Source organism: Symphodus melops (genome assembly GCF_947650265.1).
Source record: "Symphodus melops genome assembly, chromosome: 3".
Taxonomy (NCBI): Eukaryota; Metazoa; Chordata; class Actinopteri; order Labriformes; family Labridae; genus Symphodus; species Symphodus melops.
The window spans coordinates 10,783,107-10,805,985 of NC_136693.1; the positions used below are offsets into that span (position 1 = coordinate 10,783,107).

At 41.2% G+C, this 22,879-nt stretch overlaps 1 protein-coding gene across 3 annotated transcripts in view; it reads left to right on the forward strand.

Annotated features, from left to right (window-relative positions):
- acsf3 (acyl-CoA synthetase family member 3) overlaps window positions 1-19,973 on the forward strand; it is a 30,417-nt gene extending 10,444 nt beyond the window's left edge. For all 3 annotated transcript variants that reach the window (XM_079339157.1, XM_079339158.1, XM_079339159.1), the window contains exons 5-10: window positions 869-1,014; window positions 4,977-5,074; window positions 5,311-5,437; window positions 16,503-16,637; window positions 17,034-17,145; window positions 19,397-19,973. In XM_079339157.1, coding sequence (XP_079195283.1) covers window positions 869-1,014; window positions 4,977-5,074; window positions 5,311-5,437; window positions 16,503-16,637; window positions 17,034-17,145; window positions 19,397-19,511 — 733 coding nt within the window. In that variant the 3' untranslated portion in view covers window positions 19,512-19,973. The remainder of the gene's footprint in view (window positions 1-868; window positions 1,015-4,976; window positions 5,075-5,310; window positions 5,438-16,502; window positions 16,638-17,033; window positions 17,146-19,396) is intronic.
- The last annotated feature ends 2,906 nt before the right edge of the window (window positions 19,974-22,879 follow it).

Here is a 22,879-nt window from a genome sequence, read left to right on the forward strand (position 1 = left end):
AGAATAAAAAGCATAAAAGATTAGGTTGGATTAGGTCCACCTGAGGTTGGAGAATACAAACATGCACAACTGAAGAACAAAGAAATGGAGCTGGGCTGTAATAAAAACAGTAATGACAGTATCAGAGAATTTCATTCACCAGATCTGAAACCACATGAACATGGATTGAACGTTTTGGAGAGCAATGCACTGAAGAAATGCCTCCAGCTGAGTTCCAGGAAAAAAGGAGCACTGATCCTCAGTCTTGAGCTGGCCAATAAGAGATAGATGTTTTTGTTTTGTTCTTTTTTTTTTTCTCTTTTGGGTTGTCATCTATGTGTGTTTATAGGTGTAAACCTAACAGAATTGCATTAAATGTAGCTTTCATTTTCTTTGTGAACGTTTTTCAGTGACAATGTCATAATAAATGACCCCACATTATGTTGCTTTGGAGTCGTTCCCTCAGTATTTTTTACGTTTTTTGGCATCAGAGTTAATGAGTCAGCTGTTTTCATTTTTTTTGGCTACATGAAGCCAATATTCTCAACCTGGTACACTGTGGATAAATCCCACTCAATCATAAGTCTCCTACATTTAATGAGAATGTCTAACAGAAAAACTAATATGTAAATTGCTCCTGCACAAGAAATCATCCTATTTATATGAAACCTGTTTTGCTCTTTTTTTTCATTTTCACAGATGTTTTTTTTTTTTCTTTTTTTTTTTAGATACATTGATTCACTCTTTACCCTCTTTGTTTGATTCCAGTCCTGATAGGCTTTATATAGTCATTTTGGTTTTTTTTCACAAGTTCTTTTTAATGGCATTTCATAATTTTCAAAATGTAAGTCATTTCGAGCCTGGAGTGTTTTCCTCCCTGTTTCTGCAGGCTGATGGTGTCAGGCTCTGCTGCTCTCCCTCTTCCCACTCTTCAGCGCTGGGAGGAGATCACAGGACACACACTGCTGGAACGCTACGGCATGACCGAGATCGGCATGGCACTGTCCAACCCGCTCAAAGGCCTGCGTGTACCAGGTAGGAGGTAGCAAACTGCTACTGCTAGATTAATGGCAGGAAATTGATCCAGAACAAAAGTATTTTTCAGAAAGTTTGGTTTATGAAGAGTTTAAGATGGTCTTGGAGATACAGTCAAAATCCTTAATTGAGGTGAGGATTTGGACTTTTACTTTCCATTTTTTTCCAAAATTGAACTTTAGTGTGGAATTGCTCAAAGTAGCACATTTAATAAAGTTTGTATATGCAGAAGATTTGTAAAAATCTGAAATTCATATCTTTTGAAATGAGGCTACATGCTAATGAAAGATAATCCTTGTTTTTACTTAATTTTGATGACTATGTTTTTACAGATTCTAAATGATAAATGAAATGTTTCTTTTTACATCTGTAATGTCTGAGTACCACTACAGCGTCACAGCCCAGGTTCGCAAATAATGTTGGCTTGATAAATTCTGCACTTTTAGAAAGACACCAACTATGTGTGAGCACACTCGTTTACCTTTCCTATTTTTGAACATCTGTCTTTAAAAATAGGTCTGATCTTGTTCTACCTCCCTTAGAATTCCGGTTTTGTTCTTTAGCTTTATGTGTTGTGTTTGATTGTTGGCAGCTTTTCTCTGGTGTGATGTCAAATTAAACCCCATGATCCCAACTACACCGCCCTCACGCAGGCAAAAAACAAAAGGCAGGGTGTGGAAATGAGGTCAGACCTGTGGTGGTAACTTTCTTCTCCTGTCTTCTCCTGTCCTCCCCCCTTCATCTGCCTATCTCCACCATCTCCCTCCTTTGCTGTTCCCCAGCCAACTCTTCTGCTTTACAGCTAAAGCTAATGAGCTTGCAAGTGTATTGGGTAATCCTCTGTCTGCTGTTTTGTTAGGGTATTGTTTTTGTTTGTTTGTCAGGTTATATTGGGCATAAACTGAGCAGGCTGAGTTTGATTCCTCTCAGGTGATTATTATGAACGGTTTCAAAAGGTCTGTTGTTCTATTGATGTTTCCACTGCAGCACGGAGAGACTCTCGCGTACGATGTGTTTATGTTTGTGTGTATGCAGACATGAGCTTGTGCCTGTTTGAGTCAGTGTGTTCCTGTCTTGTCTTTAAGTAGGTTAAAATGGATCAATAGAAACCATAGGAAACACTCTCAGAAGACCGGGCGGAGTGCAGTCACCTTCTCTGTGCGCACACTATCCTCCACATGCAGCAGACCACTCAGCTTTTAATACACATTTTGATAGTAATTGCTTTAAAAAAAACATGCAGCTATATTTATGGCATCATATTGGCCTGATTTTGTTGTGTAGGTACAGTTCTGGAGCATTCCAGATTAACAGCAGCATGAATTTCTAGGTCAAATTTTCCTTGTTGAAATGTAAACGTGTGAGATTAGTTCAACCTACTTCTTTAAACATCATTATTAAATCACTTTGCAGCTAAACCTATTTTTGTCTCTCAGTGACCTTGGGAACAAAAGAAATGCATTATGGGTAGTTGCCATCCTTCTAAAGCTTTGTGTCATTTGAAGAAGAAAATAATGACGTCTTTCATGAACCTCGTGGAAGGAAAACGATGAACAAACTAAACTCTCATCCTTCCTGCTCCACTCACCCGTTCCCGCCCTGTGTGCCCATGCTCCTAATAAATCTTGTTAAATCAACATGCACAGAATTTCAAATGTTGGTCACCAACATTTCAAAAGCTTTTGAAGTGAGAGTGAAAACATGATTTGAAAGGAGGATTTGAAGGAGTAGAGAGCGTAGTGGAGACGTTGCCATTCAAGGACATCTGTTTGTGTCATTCAATTGATTTTTCGGGTCTTGTAATTTTTTATTTCTGTGTTGCTTTTTTTTCCCTTGCAGCTATGCAACCCACTGAAAACAGTTTCTGATCCACGTTTGAGTTTTTGTCGGTCACTTAGACACCTAAACACGTTTTCTTACCATGCCTGATATATTGGAACACAGCAGAATCTAACGCTTATGCAATCATTTTCTCTTTTTTTTTTCTTCTCCAAAACAGAATCTATTAGCTTATTTTACGACTTGTCTGATCATCTGATCCATCCACGTCTATATCAGACATTAAGAGAGTTTAGTTTTGCTTGATGTCATATGTCGTTTGCTGCGAAAAATCAACAAGATAACATTTTATAGCAGAATAAAGCTTTCAAGAAAAATAACTTTCCATTTACTTCCACACTAATCTTTGACATTAATTAGTGTAATAAACTCTGACGTCCTTGATTTAAAAGAGTGCGCTTTTTTTCGAGGCGATACAGACATTTTCAGAGTTTCTCCTTTTAGGCATTGATCGTCTTTCAAAAATGGCATAAGTAGTTGTGTAAAGACAAAAAAAAAAGAAACAAATTGGAACATTAGATCTGATGTGTGTCTCTCAGAGTAGATGTCCAGTAGTTGGTGCACTTTACCACCAGTCAATCAAAGCTGTTCCTCAGTGCACAAGTCATTACGCTGCAATACATCTAGTTAGGCTAGATTTGATATGCCAAATGTTGCATATTTTACCTTGAAGAATGAAAGACGTGTTCAGGTTCCACAGTCAGACGTGGAGTTTCTAATATCCTGATCCACTCAGTCCTCCACTCTGACTTTAACGGAAATAAGATACAATAAACCTTGTTCTTAAGGTCTCACTTAACCTTGTTCACGCCTACAGCAGGTCGGGATGCAGTGATCATTATAACTTGGCTTTAGGCATTATCCTTCTCTCGACGAAGAAACAACCAGATTTTTTTTCCTCTGCTCAGTGTTTTTTTTTTTTTTTTTTTAATTTCCCCGCTACTGGACTGAGTGCAGATGTTGGACAGTGTGTGAGAGACATCGCCAATCAGGACTGAAGTGGATTAGATCAATATGAAGTGAGAGAATCACTCTTTAATCAGGACCTGACATGCTCTTTATTGGGAGAGCAGGCGACTGTGAAATGGCCTTTGAGGCAGGCATGCACACATGCGCGCACACACACACACATACACACACACACACACACACACACACACACACACGAAAAACACTGGCACCTTCTCTATGCATCTCCTGTGCACCCTGCAATAATGACTTAACCCAGGCGTTCACACTTACACACACACACAAAGATAGAGGCTGCAGATGATGTCAGGACAGGTGGACATTTTCCAAAATATAACACATTTCTTATTAATAGTTTCACTTAAAGCATCCTGGCGCTCAAGGTGATGTACAGCCCCTTCAGTCTTTTTTTATTTAATTTTTTACACTCACTTCTTACTGTATTTCATAATTTGTCGGCTCACGTATTAAAATTTGATGCAACTGTGCTGACATAAAAGGCCTTGTCAAGCACTCAGCAGTAGCTCTGCTGTGCATTCAGGACTGTGACTGAAGAAACAGCTTTAAACAGGTGGAAAGTCGAGACTGTTATTTCAGTGAGTGGTTTTGGAGCTGCGTGGAGTTTTATTGGTGAAATGTGTTGTTACTGTGAAGGTTTGCTTGACGTAGCGCTACAGCTCATGCAGTTGAGTGTCGTTTTTTAAGGGGAGAGACTGATAATAATCGATAGATCACAACATCCTGAATGTTTGGCTGACTTGACTTTAGAGACAGCTCTAAAAACAGCTCTTCCATGAGGAGTTTATTTCATATCGGACAACAAAAACTGCTGCATCAGGCATTGCTAAAGAAATCCCCATCACTGTCCAAGTAAGCTGACTGGGGACTGAGACGAATGGCTTTCAGTTTGGTGTTTTACAAGCTCAGCAAACCATTAAGTGACCAGTTATGCCCTGCAGACAGAGGTTCAAGCCCATTCCTGTTGAGGTAGAAATACTGAAGTGAAGGTTTATGACAATTACTCCAGCAGTTATTGCCCCAATAAATGTTCAACTTCTTCTAAAGAGGACAAAAAAAAAAATCATCCCGTAAAGTTTACAAAGCCCTATTTCCCCTTGTTTTATGTTTGTGTTTGTGCTTGATATGTTTGACAGGGGCTGTCGGGTTGCCACTTCCTGGAGTGGAAGTGCAGATTGTCATGAATAACACAATCAACACCACAATTGTGGAGGGCAATAACAGAGAGACTCAGGTAAGTCATGAATAATGAAGTTACACATGTAACGTGTGTATAAAAAAAATGCATTAAACTAAACTAGTCTTTAATTCATTCATTCATTTCGTTAAGCATGTTTGTTTCTTGCTGTCGTTCGACCCGTGACCCAGTATAAGGGAATTATCTCTCTGACGTCTTGTGTTTACTCTTCTTAAGTCTATCAAACTGTCGAGCTTGGTCTCCCTCAATCTCCCTCATTGAATTAATTGCAGGTACGTCCAGGTCTGGAGGGCAAAGAAGGGGAGCTCCTGGTCCGAGGTCCGTCAGTTTTTAAGGAGTACTGGAACAAACCTGACGCGACCAGAGAGTCTTTCACCGCTGACGGCTGGTTCAAAACAGGTGCCGACCCCTCCTCTCCCCCTTCCCCCTTTTTCACTTAACTCACGCACCGTCACCGCACATGCAGCCACACATTCACACGCCTCTCCCTGGAGGGAGTCAAGTCTGCCTCTGATTGCATCTACACAGGTCGCACTGTCAGAAGGAGTCACAGGAACAGGAAACATGTCAGAAGGTTTTTTTTTTATGTCTCTCAGCTGCAAAATGCGCTTTTACAGCTCGATTTTTAAACACTTGAAAAACCAGGAGTTCAGTCAAGGAAGCACCCACACACACCAGTACCGGTATGGTTAGTATGTGTGCACATTTTGGGCGACGATGAGGGAGTGATAAATGGACTATGTGTGTTTTTGGTGCTGCAGGGCATTTTTCCTCTTAAGTGGTTGTGACTGCTCTGGGTCTTGAGAAACCAAGTATTGCTCCCTCGCTCATCTTCCTTTCTCTCTCACCCTCCTTCTTTAGTGTGTATTATGTGTGTGTGTGTGTGTGTGTGTGTGTGTGTGTGTGTGTGTGTGGGGTGGGGGGCGGGGGGAGCACACAGGGAAGCTGTCATCAGACTCTCTCTTGCTCCCTGCAGCCCAGCACTTTTCTTTCTACCACCTCCCAAAGGATTTATGCTTTACTGCATCGCACAGGGAGCCAGGGTTGACTTCGGGGCGAGAGGTGTGTGTGTGTGTGGGGGGGGGGGTGTTCAGGGAGTTAGGATTGGGGGCAGATGTTGTAGGGACTTTTTAATTTTCATGTAGACAACGGAGATAAGGACCAGAAGCAAAGAAAACTTGAAGGCTTCAAGCTTGGAAATGTGGCGTAAGAAGGGTTAAAAGAGTCCGCCACAAAGGTGCGTGTAAGGACCTGGAGAGTGTGGGGGCAGATGAGGGAGAAGTGTAGAGCTTGTTATGATGGTGGTGAAGGTGGAAGAGGGGTAAAAAAAAAAAAAAAAAAAAAAAAAAGGATGCAAGGAAGGCGCTAGTGATGGAGAGCAAGGCAGGGTGAAGCAGTGGGAGACCAGGGCAGAGTGTGTTTAATTGGCTTTGCAGGCTGGAAGGACAGAGATCCAGAGCACAGCACGCTGCTGTCACACTCCATTACAGCCACCGGCCACATAATGAGAGCCCGTGCAATCAGCTCCCCACAGACAGCTCCCTCAAGCCACACACACACACACACACACACACACACACACATAAATACACTCACACCCAGTGGACTACTCTATAGGAAGCTTTCAAACACTTTCCCTACTCACCCACCTGCCTGTGTTCCCTAATGCCAACTTAAACACACACACACACACAAACACACACACAATTTATATTTAGGTATGTGAAGCAAGTCGACTATTTGGGGCATCACAGGTTTCAGACATAAAGGTTCTCTTTATTTTTTTACTTACATATTTTGAGGTGGCTGCTAAAAAGCTCTGAAAGTTCAACTCTCATGGTTGAGTCATCAGTTCAAATAATGAGAACATTTTTGAGAACTTACCTCAAGATTCAAGATTCTTTATTTTTCACATACTCATGCAGGATGTGCAGTGACATGTATAGTTGATTAAAAAGTTGAAGGTAACCCATTAAGGTCTGTTTACAGGTCAGCGTCACAACGAGGTCAATGAAAAAGTTATTATTCCTGAGGAGGTGCAAGAAATCTGATGTGACATCTGAAGACTTTAAGTTAGAAATAATTCAAAGAATAAAAATCTATATTGCAGAGTGTGAGAGCTAACAGAACTCTAATGCGACCCTCTCATCTGTGCTCGAGGCTACATGAGCCGCTACTTAAATAAAACAACTCTCAGAATGGTCCAGTTTGAAGCTAATGAGGGGGAAATGCGTTGACGTGGAAATAGAACGTATGGAAAGACAAAGACCATAAATCTTGCTGCACTGAGCAATGCTAAATAAGTGAACTAATTGCAGTCTTTGAAATCACTTTAAATCAGACACTGACACCCTCAGCTTGAGCGTCTGCTTAGTAAGATTACATGTTTTGAGAATCTGCCCACCAAAGTGAGGCATTCTTACATCTGGTTGGGTGTCCAGCATGTTATTGTGTCAATAGTAAAACATAAATAGCTTTAAAAAAACACTTTCATTTATACGTGATTAGTAAGATCCAACTTTTTCATTAGGGACCTATAGGCATGTTTGAAAGCACATTTTTGTGCTCTTCACTGAAGCTGCTTTTCTTGCTTATTTTTCCTTTTTTAAACAAACTCAACTTATCTACGGGCTTTGTCTTTATAGAAACAGCCGCTGAGGTTCATGGGTAGTGACTGAAAAACAGAATCTCTCAATATCAAAGTTTTAGTATTGGCATTGTCAAACTATCCGCACAGACTCATGCCATGACTATACTAACTCTCTCAGTGTGAATATCAGGTGGTGGGGGTTGGTGGAGTGTTAGAAGGAGACTTCTTGCACTTAACCCACTCTTAACGTCCACCTCCCCTCGCACACTGTTACCCTTTTTACCCTCACACCTGCTGCCTGTTTCACACTCCACCTTTCTCTCCATCACTGTGCGTCATCTTCACTCCCTCTCTGACTTGTTAACTCTCGGCTGATCCCTTGTCACCTCACAGAGCTTTCTGCATCTCACCTTTTCTCCAGCCTACAGGATTTGACCTTCAGGTCAGGGAGGAAAAATGAACCATGTTCAGCACAAGACAGCTTTTCAAGGATCGGACTAAGATATACTTCTTTTGTTTTTTTCATTTTACAAATACTTTTAACAAAAACAAAAAAAAAATCCATACACAACTGATGGGTTGAATAATATAAATGTCCCTATAGCTGAATCTATCAACAGACTGGATAATATTAACGCAGCATATCACGGCCGTGGTTCTGATCTAACAGACAACACTGAGACTCTGTGCAGGCTGAAAGATAGACAATTTAATGGTCAGTGTGGAGCCATTATATACAGCACAACAGATGTCACAAATTCCTTCCCACTTTAGATATTTCTATACATGGTATGAAGAATCACATTACCTTTTACTCTTTAAATGTCAAACCTCTATTTGAAGAACACTTCATCATTCTACTGTCAACTGAGGCAATACATTATACTTTTGTGATACCTCATATAATGTGTTTCTCTTCAAATATAGTCATATCTTCTCAGAATAAATCGTAGTCTGCTAACAGCAAAATCATCTCTACAAGATGTAACTAAACTGAACGTATTCACAGAAATTCGTACTATCAACAACAATACAGGCATTCACATACTTGACCTCATCGGGTCATTTCAAGGCTAACATCCTAAATTATTTCTCCTCCATTACTCTATAATGAGCTTCTACATATTCATATATATATATATAAAAAAAAAGAAAAGAATGTAGGTCCCCATCAACTCTGTTATTTGCAGAAAAAAAGCTTGGTGCATCACTTCAACATTTACTGGTTTTCAGTCAGGAAGCACTGAACCACTGCATGAAGGGAAGACGTATGAATGCACCATGAATTTAAAAGAGAGCCCATCCGGAACTGCCAAAATGTACGTCATTTATGTTTTTTATATTTATATTTTAGTCTTTTTTTACACGTTTTTTTTTTTTTTTTTTACATTTTATTTGAAATGAATGCATCAACTTTCCACCCAAGTTGTTTAAAATATTCATCCTCGCAGGTGGATGACAATGTTCCTATGGTTGGAAAAATACATGTGAATGTCTAAATGAAGCAGATCTGGCTACTGCTTTGAAGCTTGATTTACAGTAGTTACATCAGTCATCAGAAGTGTAGTGATTTGAAATAAATAAAAAAAAGGTTAAAAATCCACAGTGCTTGAAAATGTCCTTACAAGTTTTAGTTTGCACCGTGTGGAAGATGAAGTCTGAGAATAAAATAAAGCAGATATTGGAGCAAGACAAGTGTATAGGAAGGGGAAGCTGTACAAAAAGTGGAGGGTAAGAAGTGTGAGAGTTCAGATCAATACGTTGAGGTGTCTTCTTGTGTGTGAGCTGGTGCTGTGTAGCATGACTGGCAGCTCTATAGGGAAGCTGTCACCTTCTCCAGAGGGCTCCCTCTTTCTTTCCTCTCATCTTCACAAACATCTCTGTGCACATTGATCCCCTCTCTCTCCTTTTTTTTTTTTAACCCCTCTTTATTGTGCTCCTTCTGCTGTGCAGTCTGCCTGCTGTCCACGGCAACAGTTTAAGTACAGCTCATGCTGACAGCACTTTTGTTGTTGGATTCGATGTACACATGTAAATACAAAAAGTCAGGGGAAACGGAGTGGAGAGAAGAGAAAGAGAGAAACTTAAAGTGGTGCAGTAGATTTGGGTTTAGAGTCAGTGTCAACAAAGAGAGCCCCAGAGTCCCAGAATGGATTAAGATGTTCTGAAATAAACCATAAATAAATGTATGAACACATAAATTAATAAGGACTTGTGGGACGAGAGGGAAGCTCGGGCATTAGCCATTTCTCAAATTTTGCATTTGAGTGATAAATAATGAAGGCTTGGTTTTTAGCAGGCAGTGTAGAGGAAATTGTGTTTGGGGTCTGACTATTAACCCTGTCTTATCCTAAGTTAAATTATTTATTTATAGAACTTGAAAGAAAAGGCTCATTCCAACAACATCTTACGGCATGAGCAAAGTCAATACAGACTGGCAAAAAAAAAGGTTTTGCACCATTATTTTCAGAATAATCTCATAATGCCCCTGTCAGGCTCCCAAACAAACAACATTATGGAAACTTTAGGTATTTTAGCCTTTTACAGACATAAGTCCGATGAAGTTTACTTTTACAAATGTTAAAACGCATAAATTGTATAGCTGCATCTTATGTTAAAGCATGCATGCTTCTCCGTGAGTCTGTAATTGTGTGACTGTGAGAGATGTGACCCCAGCAGTAAAGGTGAGCGTCAGGTCTTCAGGGTGAATCCTACACAGGCAGACAGACAGAATGTGGCTCATATCCTGCAGAGCCATCACTCGTCATTTGTACAATGCTCTTTTAGCTCCCAGCTGTGCTCTCGTCCTCCCTGCCTCCATCCCTTCCCTCTCTGCATTCCCATTGTCAGATTTTACCCTCAGTCCCGTTGTGTCCTCCTGACTCCAATGTCAGAGCTCCCTGTGGGAGTTGTCAACAAGCGGTGGTCCTCGTTTTACTAACACCAGTCACAGGTAAATGAAGTAAAACATGTGAGGCACAAAACTCCAGGAGGAATCTCAAGCTGTTGAATCACCTTTCTGTGACTTTTTATATCCTGCACATAACGCACGGCAAAAAGAAATCTGTGGGGGGAAAATCAGCATTTTCACTTTTGTTTACCGTGCTTTTTCCCTCCCTTTTTTATTTGCGTTTTCTGTTTTGTTTTTTTTTGTTTTTTAAAAGGAAGCTACAAGAAACAAAGCACAAAAAAATCAAAAAGAAATCTGAACTATGAAATCTGCTTTGTTCTACCGTTGTTTTTTTTCCGAAGTCGCTTTGTCGATCAGCCTATCGGGTTTGTGTGATTCAGTGCAGAGAGGGGGGAGCATGTAAACTGCCGTTAAGCGGCTTGCTTGATGAACATGGCAGATCTGAGACAGACATCAATCCTCAAGTTCAGCTTGTTATCTGCTACTTGAGAGGCAACTCGGCAAGGAATATAATCAGCAACATTAACATAAAGCAATTCAAGCTACTTTAATTGCTTTATATTAAACAAATTAGATCAGTCATCCAAGTGCAAAGTGCTTTCTTGTACGATATTAATTGCTAAAAAAGGAGCTGTGACAAAAGTTAAGGATGATAAATAATGTCAGAGCTGAGATTTCACTGCTTGGCTGTCTGTTATTTATCCTCATTAACTCCTCCATCTAGTCATCGGGGCTTTAATGTGGAGCATTAATATTCATATATGCTAAGTGTTTACAGTCACAGTGGGAAGAGGCATGACTCACACTCAGACCTCTCGGCCCTGTGCAGATAAGACTCTCCTCTCCTCAGTGATGGAGGGCACTCAGCTTTAACCTGCACTGGTGAAAGACTGTGACTCCACTCGTGCATTCTTGCAGGAGAGAGGCAATTCGCTGGCTTCACTTTAAGCACTTCGATGATTCTAGTGCAGAGACATGTACAAACTCGACGTATCTGTCAAATTGTGTCTCTAAATGTCAAGTTTCCTGAAGGGCAAAAAAAAGATGTCTGAGTTTTTCTCAATGACAGGTTGTTCTTGAAATGATTAAAAAAGTTTGTTTCATGACTTGGTGGTGTCTGCAGAGATGGTTTACAGAGGGGTTCAAGTCTAGCTTTGAGGCACTTATCTCAATACCTTCTGGTGAAGTGGTAAAGTGGTTCAGATTGTAAAGACAGAATAAGCAGTAGCAGGTCTAAAAGAACTAACTGAACTGAAACTGTGTATGTCATGTTAAAATGTTTTTGAATTTGTCTTTTAAGTACAAACAAATGACTGTCATTTTACTTTATTTCCTGCCTCGTTTTATGCTGCCCTTTAAAAGCAGTTGAGGTGACCTTGTTTTCTTCATATCTATCTTGAAAATGAACATTGTTACTCTTATCAGCCCCGCTGTCATTAGTGGTACATAAAGGTATGCAAGAGATAAGCATGGAAGGCTGTAAAACTTTCAGAGTCTCAAAATATCCCTTCAACGGTACATAGTTCATGAGGCACCGATTAGAAGCAAGTTATTCAGAGAGCTCTCGTCATCTCCAACACATATGTGCCTGCATAAATTAAAGTGGTGAAACATTCAATGATACAGGTTCATGTTGAAATCTGAGTTTTCCTGAAGCCCTTTGGCAGTTCAGTGAGCCCAAGCTGACTCCAACTGAAGCTCAAAGTCCTTCGTCAACACGACTTGTACCATACTGAGAAGGCAGTCAGAAAATGAATTTTTTTTGTAATAAAAAGCCAAATCATTTAACAGACAACAATTATTTGTCTGGTACAGTATTTGGTTTGTAATCAATTCGCTAGACTTCTACGATGACATGGAGAAACGGCAACATGTTGACGAAGAAATGTACTTCAGACTCACAAAAACTACATTTGTTCTTCAGGAAATAGGAAAGTCTTTTAATGGCTGTGAAAAAAAAAGAGGTTTTAAAGAAGGATTTCACAGAACAGTATTTTATAAGAAAAAGTTAGAACTTCTTTCACAAACTGAAACGAAATGGACAAAAGAGGCTTAGAGTAAACAGAGGGCACAGCCACTTTTGTTATGAAGCAATTAAAGCTGTGAAATGGATTGCTTTAATAATTTAAAAGAAATGACAGACATGCGGGCATGGTGCATGTTGGAATATGTATTTCTAAAATGTAGAAACTCACATAATAAGACTTCCCACCTACTAGAGCACAAACTCCAGCCATGGATGAAAACATGTTTCCCTCTTTTTGAAAGTGTAGTCTTTCTGAGTTTGAGGGTGCACAAAGTCAGAAACGGGACGAGAATATAATGTGGAAGTGGACATGTTTTCATTTTATCTCCCAAAGTGCACTTTACAGGAGGATACATGCCAGCCATATCTCCAGGGTTGAGTGGGTTGTTCACACTCGCGCACAAAAAACAACTATGGTACTTAGATCAAGGTCACACTCGGATCCCATTCAATTCCAGACACTCGTATAACGGGTATTTCTGTCAGTATCAGCAGCTGCAGAATTCTGTTATATTGCTGGAAAGTTCTGACAGGCTAATAGACGACTTCTGTCACCTCCACAAAAACTGTTTTTGTGGTTTTTAGTTTCCCCTCTACTTGGCGACACCTCCAGCAGCCATGCCTATGGCAGAAAGGCTGAAGTGTTTTTGTGATGTTGGCCTTTGTCATATGTCACTCTCTGACCTTTTCTTTTGCGCTCGTTCCAAACTAAGCAAACATGTCTGGACTACACATGACTGTGTCTGTCTTTTGAATAGTTGTGTAGCTTACTTTTTTTTTTAGGTCAAGGCCCCCTATAATAAAACAAATTAAGAGGACTGCAGCACATAAAGACAGAGATTGGCAATTTTGAAAAAAAGCACTGAAAATAATACATTTCTTCTGTCATATTTAATGAGGAATTGGATGCCACAAACACTGTGAAGTATCCATGATGCTGCCCCGCCACAGGCAAGCTGTTTGTGTGACAGAATAAGAGACACCAGGCTGATTCAGACAGCTGGATCAAACCTACAGGTCTAATTCTGTAGTCTTTTACATTTATTTATTGTCTGTCGTAATTTAGATGTGTGTGTTTCTTGGCTGATAGTGTTGTGAGAGGTTAGGTAACATGCTAACTCACAAATCAGAAATGTTAAACCCTTCAGTTTGTTTAATTTAATATTTCTTCTTCTTTTTTGGGGGAAAAAAATGTAAAATACAACAAGAGGAACAGAGGCCACAACAAGAGTTCTGTTCAAATGTCACACTGGAGCAGGAATTGCTCCAGAAACAATTTGTGTTTCTGCTCTGTGAAAAATTGCTTTTTTACTGTAGCTGAATTAAAAAAAAAAAACTACATTGATAACACACTTCCCTGCACAATGTGGCTTTTTTTCCTGGTCAGAAATGATAATTCATGTTTTCAAATAAATGAGTGTTAATTTTTCAGGGAATTTCACTTACGCTACAACAGAGTGAACTTTGCCGCAGAGACAACTAATGTGGTTTTCTTGTTTTTCTGAAAGACATTATGGAAGTTTTCTGCCCTCCACTCTCCAGTTGAAGTCTTGATCTGTTTTTATTTCTTTCTCTTTTTTTTTTCCACACTGTGCGCCTTCACTTTCTTTAATGCCTCTGAATGAAATGAAAGCCCAGTGCAATTAGGCTTCTTATCGTTTTAATTAAGAAAGCCATTCGGCCATATCTGCCTCCGACGCCATAACACATAATGGCAGAGTCTCTGATGTCTGAAGTGGTGTGTGTGTCTGTTTGTGTGTGTGTATTGATGTGCTGTTAGTGTACATACTGTATGTATTTGTACGTGTGCATGCTTGTGAGTGTGCGTCCCAGTAACACAGTTTGCAGCAATCTCTCTCCCGCCCTTCTTTCCTCTTTTATCAGTCTGTGTTCTCCAATCGCTATTCCCTCATGTGCCGCTCTCCAAACGTACTGTTCTATCCCTCGTTATTTCCTTCTCGTCAAAGAGACAAGGTTAAAGAGTCATGTACAAGTACTTCAAACTCACTCCAAGTATGTTGTGTTGAGTTTTTCTTTTCAGCCCCTTTGGCACATGTTGCTTCATTAATGCCATTTCCTTTCTTTGCACTTGAACATCAAGTGTAGTTTATTGTATTTGTTTCGGCTTTTGCATTCACTTACAAGACACACTAACAGCTTATCATGCACATGTAAACTGCTCTTGACCCCTTTTATATTCACTTAACATGGGCAAGCAACGTTAGCTGGGACCTAATTATTCCAACACTTTTTTTTCTCTTTTCTAAAAGGGGACGAGAATCGAGGAATCTGTAACTACCCTGTTAGTAGTGTTAAAAACCATCCGTCTCCCTCTCCTCCCTCCCTCCCTCCCTCCTCCTGCTCTCCCTTCATCCTCCCTCTCCCTTTTCCCCTCTTACCCTGGCCTATCAGTGCGGAGCAGTGGTCTGTGAAGAAATTCCCAATATCTAAATTTACACACTGTATCAATCTTGTTTAATAGACTGGAAAGCTTATAGCCGCCGTGGCAAGCCGGCAGAGAGGGCAGCGGTGATAAATTGTCGGTGTGCAGGCGACAGCCGCCCGTGATGTATAATGAAATATTTATGATTTATCCCAGCTAATAAACTGAAATGAAGTGCGTGATGTATGGGAACAGATGGGCCCTCTATTGATGCTGAAGCGGGGAGGCAAAAGGGGAAAGAAGAAGAAGAAGATGGGAAGATGGTGGAGAGACAAAAACAGGACAAAACATAGTTGTGTGTGTTTGGGTGACACTAGAGTAGTGGGAACTGAAAAATTGGAAACAATATGCAAGATGGATGGAGGGATACAGGGTTAGATTAGAGAACAAATTAGATTAAATGATGAAGTGGAGAACAGATGGAAGATGGCAGAGAAAACAGACTTAAAACCAAAAATCAAATCCTTCCCCTCATATGCTTCATGTATATTCAAGGTAAGACATGGACACTTAATTTCCGTCTAAGTTCCATATTTCAGGTGTAGACCTTTACTTATTTTAGTATCTATAAAAGCAAAAAAAAAAAAAAAATCTAAAGTTACCAAGTGCAAACTTTTCCCTCCCAAGAAATAAAAGAACCTATTAGTGTTTTTGGGAATACGCTTTTCCTGAGATTTCAATGACATGATTGATAAAGTCTAAAGTCAACTAATTTGAAATGTAGCCAGTGAGCTTTGCATAAACCCTTGCCTATGGGAAGTGGACGGCCTGTCCCTGTCCAAAGAAAACGATGAAATGGTTATTATGATGAAAACTGACAAAAAAAATACTCTAAGCTTTAAAACTCCCAGTGTGCTACTGTAACATGAACTGCAGCACCTAACTCTGACCTTTGCTGACCTCCCACACCACCACCTTCATTCAACCATCCAACCACACAAACACACACACACACACACACGCGTCTATTCCCTCCTCGGCCCCAGCTGTGGACACACCACCTGTAATAATCCAACCAAAAGGACACCATCCTGTTCCGTCTTTTCTCCTCTGCGCTCCTTCCCTCCTCTGTCCATTTTTCTCCTCCTCCGTCTCTCTCCACTCATCCATACTGACCCATTTCCTCTGCTTGTCATCCCCCGGACCAGCTGAGCCCCTCGTCCCACATACTGTACTCATCCTCCCCCACACCTGTCCCCCAGACACCTATGTGTGGAGGGTGTGTGTCTAGAGGATGACGGGGGGGGGGGGGCTTAAACAATCATTCATCCATTGCACAGCCCCAACACACAAAAAACACTTTGTTTTCATCTTTACCCCCTCTACATTATGACTTTTGGTTCAGGTTAATCACTATTCACTTAAATGTTCCCCATTTCTAAAAAATATTTTGGGTTAAAACATTTCATGTGTCATTCAATTCATGATTTTTTTTCTCACCTGCTTTCATAAGGACCATGACACTCTCTTATTCTGTGCTGGTATGTCTCACAGGAGACACAGCGGTGTACAAAGATGGTGTGTATTGGATCATGGGTCGCACCAGTGTTGACATCATCAAGAGCGGCGGCTACAAGATCAGTGCACTTGAGGTGGAGCGTCACCTGCTCGCTCATCCAGACATCAGAGGTGAGAGATATGTACAGGTGTAGACTGTGAGCAGAGTGGAGTGAGGATGCTCTGTCGCTGTTTGGTTGTAAAATGGGACGATAACCTAGAATAAATAAGGATTGAACTGGAGAGTATTCACATTAATAGTCAACACCTCAGTTTACTTAATGCCGTATGTAATTCTCTAATTTATGAACATGCATGGCAACAATACAGCTCAACAGAAAAGATGACGGAGGAGTTTTTATGATGTTCTTGCCTGTCCCCTAAAATAAAGGTGTATTTGATGAAAGCAACGTCTTAATGCATGTAAACACCCCGTGATTAAATATACGATTGAACACATGTAATCAATGTCACTGGATTAAGATTCTTATCTTGTAATGTGTCTCGTGTTGTATTTTTTTCTTGCAGATGTTGCTGTGATCGGGGCCCCTGATGCCACTTGGGGTCAGAAAGTCACAGCTGTGGTTCAGCTGAAGAAGGGGCGGGGCATGACTCTGCCAAAACTGAAGATCTGGGCAAGGTGCTGAGACTTTTATCCATATCATGTTCTCTGTGAAGTCAGTGCCAGGTAGTCAGAAGAAAATAACACTTCTCATAAGCTTCAGGGGGGACAAAATGTTGCACTGAGAAGTTTCAGGCTGCAGTTTATTTTTTTTTACCTTGCAGTAGTCTGACTGGACTATATACTTCAGAGTTATTTATCAATCAATTCATTTTTTTTAAAGAACACAAAATATCCTCTATATCCCAGTTCTGCAAAGTTCAATGTTCTGCACCACATTGATGGCAGAAGTTGCACTGTGAAGACACAATCGGAAGTAATTAATCCCATTAACACACATTCACACACCACCACCGAAGCATTTTGAGGGTGCTTGAAGTTAAGTGTCGTGCACAACTACGCATCCAACATGAAGCTGCAGGAGCTGGGGATCGAACCCTTTACTTTTCAGTTGAGTCAAACTACTCTACCAATTAGGCCACAGCCACTGACCCATCCTAGGTTTTATTCTATAATGCTGATTCAAGGACTAAACTTCCACAGCTCTTTGTCAGTTTGGTGGAAAACAAATAAAGGCTTTGAATGCAAACTCTGCAGCTCTTCCAGCAGTTCAACTCACATATCCCCGGCGACGGGACCTGAGGACCTCAGATCAATAGGAAGGGATGTGAGAGAAAGAGAGGACAAAGACCACTAATGAGGATAAGGGGAGGAAAAAATATGAATTATTGTTGAGTAGGTTTTTGTCTCCCCTGTCTCTTTTCCAAATATCAGAACAGTCTGTTGAAATGTTGTCCCAAAATATGACATACATCCCTAAACTGTGGATTGGCAAAAAAATATATTAAATATTATATTTTATTAGTATTTTTCTCACATCACATTAGTCCACATTTTCTACCATCTGTTTTTGTCTTTCACACTATCTTTGTGTTTCCCACCAGCATCATTTATTCACATCTTTGTATTCTGTCTGTTTCCACTTTTGTGCGTGTGTGTGTGTGTGTGTGTGTGTGTGTGTTCTGTCTCTTTCCACGTTTGTGTGCTTGTGTGTGTGTGCGCACGCGTGTGCAAGTGCAAGTGTGTGTATTCTGTCTGTTTCCACGTTTGTGTGCGTGTGTGCGCGCGCGTGTGTGTGTGTGCGTGCGTGCGTGCGTGTGTGCGTGTGTGTGTGTGTGTGTCAGGCTGTGGGCTCCATATGGTGTGGGGGCGTCAGATCCTACTGCTGTGGCCTGCTGGTCCAGCATGGTGGATTACTACTGCAGCCTGTGACCTGAGTTTACACACGCTTGCTCACACAGACACAAACACATACATACACTCTTTCACACACAGTGTTTGCAGCCAGGGGTGCTGCCAGCAGACAGGCAGTGCCAGCACACAGCCTACTGCTTAGGCCGGGTTGTAGGGGAGAGAGAGAGGGAGATAAAATGAGACATAAACAAGTAGATGGATGCTCACTCTTCAGTGCCCTGGCTTCAGCTGTCAGTCTGAATCTCTATCAGACCTTCTGCACCCTGCGCTGCCTCCAACACACATGCTCACGCACACACAAACATGCACACACGTTCTGCCCTAAAGAAATTGGTGACACGAGCGAGCTCCATTACAGTGATGTGTATGTACGCACATGTACTCGCTCACACTTTACTTACCGGCTCTGAGAAATGGAGAGACAGAGACATCTGCTGAAAGGAGAGTTTGATGACAGCAGTATGAGTCATTATGCTTACTCGCAACCACACAGGAACACACACACACACACACACTCTCTCTCAGACACAAACAAACAAACTAGGTTAGAAGATAATAGAAATGCTTCAGGCTTCAAGACTTGACGTAACAACCATGCACCCAAAACGGAAAAAATAAAGCACTTTTAATTATCGCAGCCTTCTGTTTTTCCCTTTCATTATTATTATTTTTTTTTTTATTTCATCTCACAGTGATTATATTGTTTTGTATGAAGGGAATTGTCTGTGTCTGGAAGGCGAATTGTGGGTATTAGAGAGGAGAGCTGCAGCGTGTATGAAGGACATTTCTTTCCTTATCTCCACTACTCTGCCACAGGGCTAGCCTTTGTTTTGCAATTGTTTTCTGTTTTGTTTTTCTTTTTTGTTGGTGCACATTTGTGCGCATTCCCATCCATGTGTGCACATAGATCAGTGTTGTGTGTGTCCTCGTGCACAACTGTCTGTGTTGAGTCTGTGTTTATCTTCCTCTATGCAGGAAGCACTCTTCAGTGCATTAACATCCGTGTTTATTGCAGAGAGCACATGGCACCCTACACCATCCCCACCGGCCTGCTGCTGGTCGAAGAGTTGCCCAGGAATCAGATGGGCAAGGTCAACAAGAAGGACCTGCTGCGACACTTCTTCCCATGACGGGGCTTTCTCCGATATCTATGACGACACACTCCTGGTTAAAGAACTGAAGCTATATGTCACTTCCTGGTTCGTCAAAACTGGTCCTTTCAAACCCAGAAAGTATTGGAACAATGCGAGTACACCCACTAGTAGAGTGTTTCTTGAGGGGGGGATGAAAATGGTGATATTGCCGTGATCATTTTGATGGTTGAGTGATATAGATAGATACTTTATTGATCCTGAGGGAAATTCAAAAATGATATGAGCATTGCCAAGAACCATGCTAAATTGCACCAAGAGCAAATAAGAGACCATGTTTTGGTAGACGAGGAGCAGTGATGAAGTTAAAAATGTGATCAGTAATTAAACACTGTGAATATCAGGTCCTCAGCGTTTTATATACAGTGATGCACTTGAAATAAAAGATCATGTTTATCTGAAAATTAAAAAATGTATCTAGACAAATTAACAAGAGTTTTTTTTTATTTGCTATTTTCTCATAAACAGGGTTGTGAAACTCTCTGTATGTGCAGCTGTGTTTGTGTGTGTGTGTGTGTGTGTGTGCAGCTGTGGCTACACAGGTGTGATTAGAGCCTGAAGGCCTATTCTCTAGCTATGCACAACAGCACAGCTGGATTCCTCACAGTCCATCTGACTGGCCCTCTCACTCTTCTCACCTCTCGTCTTTTCTCATTTCCTTTTTCTTCAATACTTCGCCTCCTCTGTCCTCATCACAAGTCAAAACAGATAGCAGTAACACCGGGTCCAACTTGATGAGAGCTTCTCTCTGAATGAGCTTTGGCATGCTGCCAGAACAGGCAGAGAGTGCATGAAGAGATGAAAGAAAAGGCACAGAGAGGAGAAAAGATAAGACAAAGCAGGACTGTCAAGGAGAGTGAAGCCTTAACAAAAACTGGCTGGAGAAAGATGATAAAAGAGAGGTTTGTGACAGAAATGAAGCTGTAAAAAAGTCAGCATAAAGAGTTTTGAACAAGTGATATGCAAAGGATTTGGAGATGAAGTAGAAGCCAAAGAAGAGGGAAGGAGTAAAATAAAGTTAAGATAAACAGTCGTATTGAAAAGCTAGAGAAATGAGGGCTGGAAAGACACAAGTCTAATCCCAAACTGATAGAACTCCTGTCCACACACCAGCTCACACTCACACGCTTACACACACTTGTCCACCCACAGTCACCAGAGACCTGATTAAGAGAGCAGAGCTATCGATCTGTGGGCTGGCAGGCCAGGATGGATGAGCAGGCAGGGCTGCAGGAGCACCAGAGGACAGCTTCAGTGCCCCCAAATCTCCCCCCCCCCCAACCACCCATCCACGCCAGAGCCACTGGAAGAAAGGCCGGGGCTGCCACGCTGAGGCTGCAATGAGCAGTGGAGGGTCAAAATCAGAATTGAAGAGCATAGAAGTGGAATGTTGTAGCAGATAGACTCCAGTGTAGGTGATTCTTTTTTTTTTTTTTTTTTTTTTTTTTTTTTTTTTTTGAAGGAGGGCACTCAGGATGGGTTCCAGTGCCCCCTTGGTGCACAGAGGGGGAGGATGGGTAAGCTGGTGGATATTCCCAAGACTCTGGCTTGATGGAGTGCTCTTGTCCTTGAACTACATCCACCTCTCTCTTTCTCTCGAACACACGCACGTTCATATACTCCCTGGCTGTGTTTGCTGGAGCGTGGTGGAAGAGGTTGTCTGCAGATGGCTGCTTATTGGGCCCCAGGGTCCTGCAGGGTGGGTTATGGGGGACAACAGTGTGGTTGTTTGTGTGTTGGAGACGCATGGAGAGTTTGGGTAGAACAACAAAGGCTTCAAAGAAGCAGAGTTCATATTTTAATGTTTTCTGTTGTGTATTTGTCACAGGATACCTTTAATGAAAGCCTGACTGCGAGTTGATTTTTAATTTAGCTTCCTCTTCAGACGGCGGACACATCAGGTTATAACAGGAACCAGCTGCCTTCGCAAGCTAACAAATATTTGAAACAGGATTGCATTTCAGACTGATATTTTGTGTTGCACCCTGAACACTGATTGAATGCCAATTCATTCAATCATCCATTCATTTTCTCTACCCAATTTTCAGAATCATATCCCAGCATGCACCTGGTTGAAGGCAACAGGGCTCACAGACACCTATGGGCAGGAAGTTGATTCCAATATTAAAGGAGAAAGTGCATTTGAACTCGATTTTGAGTTGAACTCTGGGAGGGCAAAAAGCTCCAGCAGAACTTGTAGAATAACGATCAACTTTATTAGGCCGATGTGTTTTGGCTTGCAGCTTTTATCAGGGTCATCGGAAGCTAAGCCCTGGGCAAATTCTTTAGACTCTGCTAAGCTGGTTGTAAATCTTGTTTACTATATGAACACAACAATTTAAACGTGTAAGTAGTGTCTCAACAATATAGTACCTGATGTATTATAACTAGCAATTACATAATGCAGCCAATACTTGGAGGTCACGAGACATTTTTAGACAAGTGCATATAGTATTTGTAATTGATCTTTGTTGCTCCAACACAATTTCGACTCAAGCCGTCCATTGTGCATAACTCAAGAAGAGTTCTCTTTGAACAATGAAGGTCATTTGAAACTGCTTTAATGAATCACAGAATCCTTTAGATTCAAAGCAGTGCTCTGAAACACTGCATGTCAGCTGTACGTCACAGACACGAACAGAAAAGCAGGCTACAATTATACAGTCAAATATTCACATTTGCACACTTTTGACAATCACAGGAGGCGCTGGGCCTGTAGCTCCATGATCAACATGACAGGCTTTAAGGTTGTAAGTTGGTAGAGAGAGGAGTGATGAGAGGATGACAGGCAGGGCTCTCAAGCCCAAGGGACACCCTGAGTATACAGAACACACATATACAAACACACATCAGTGAATCCAGAACCCCAGCAGGTCTGTGTGGGTGCGTAACCGATGCTTGTAGTGGCAGGTTGTTGTTTACATGGAGCTCATGTTTATTCTGAAGCTGCTTACACCTCACTGGCTCAGCCTCGGGCTTCTTTCCTGTGAAACTCCTGCTGACTTGCTCTCTGCTTTCTCTTTGCCTTTTTCTCTGTTGACCTTTTTTTCCCTATTTCTCTGTCTATCATTCCCCCTTTTTTCTTTTTCTTCTCCTTTCCCGTAACTCTGTGCTTTATGTTAATTATGTATGTCTTCTTGTCTGTTGATGTTCCGCAGCATGTTTTTCTAATGTAGGTGAACTTAAATTGATGCACATTTACAAGTGGCTTAAATGTTGCTGCGGATATGAACATTTTTGTTACCTTATACTCTACTTAAGTACAACTTTGGGAAATGTGAATACATTTAAGAGGAAGAATTTGTTATTTTTAAACCAAATTAATCTGGTAGCAATAGTTACCTTAT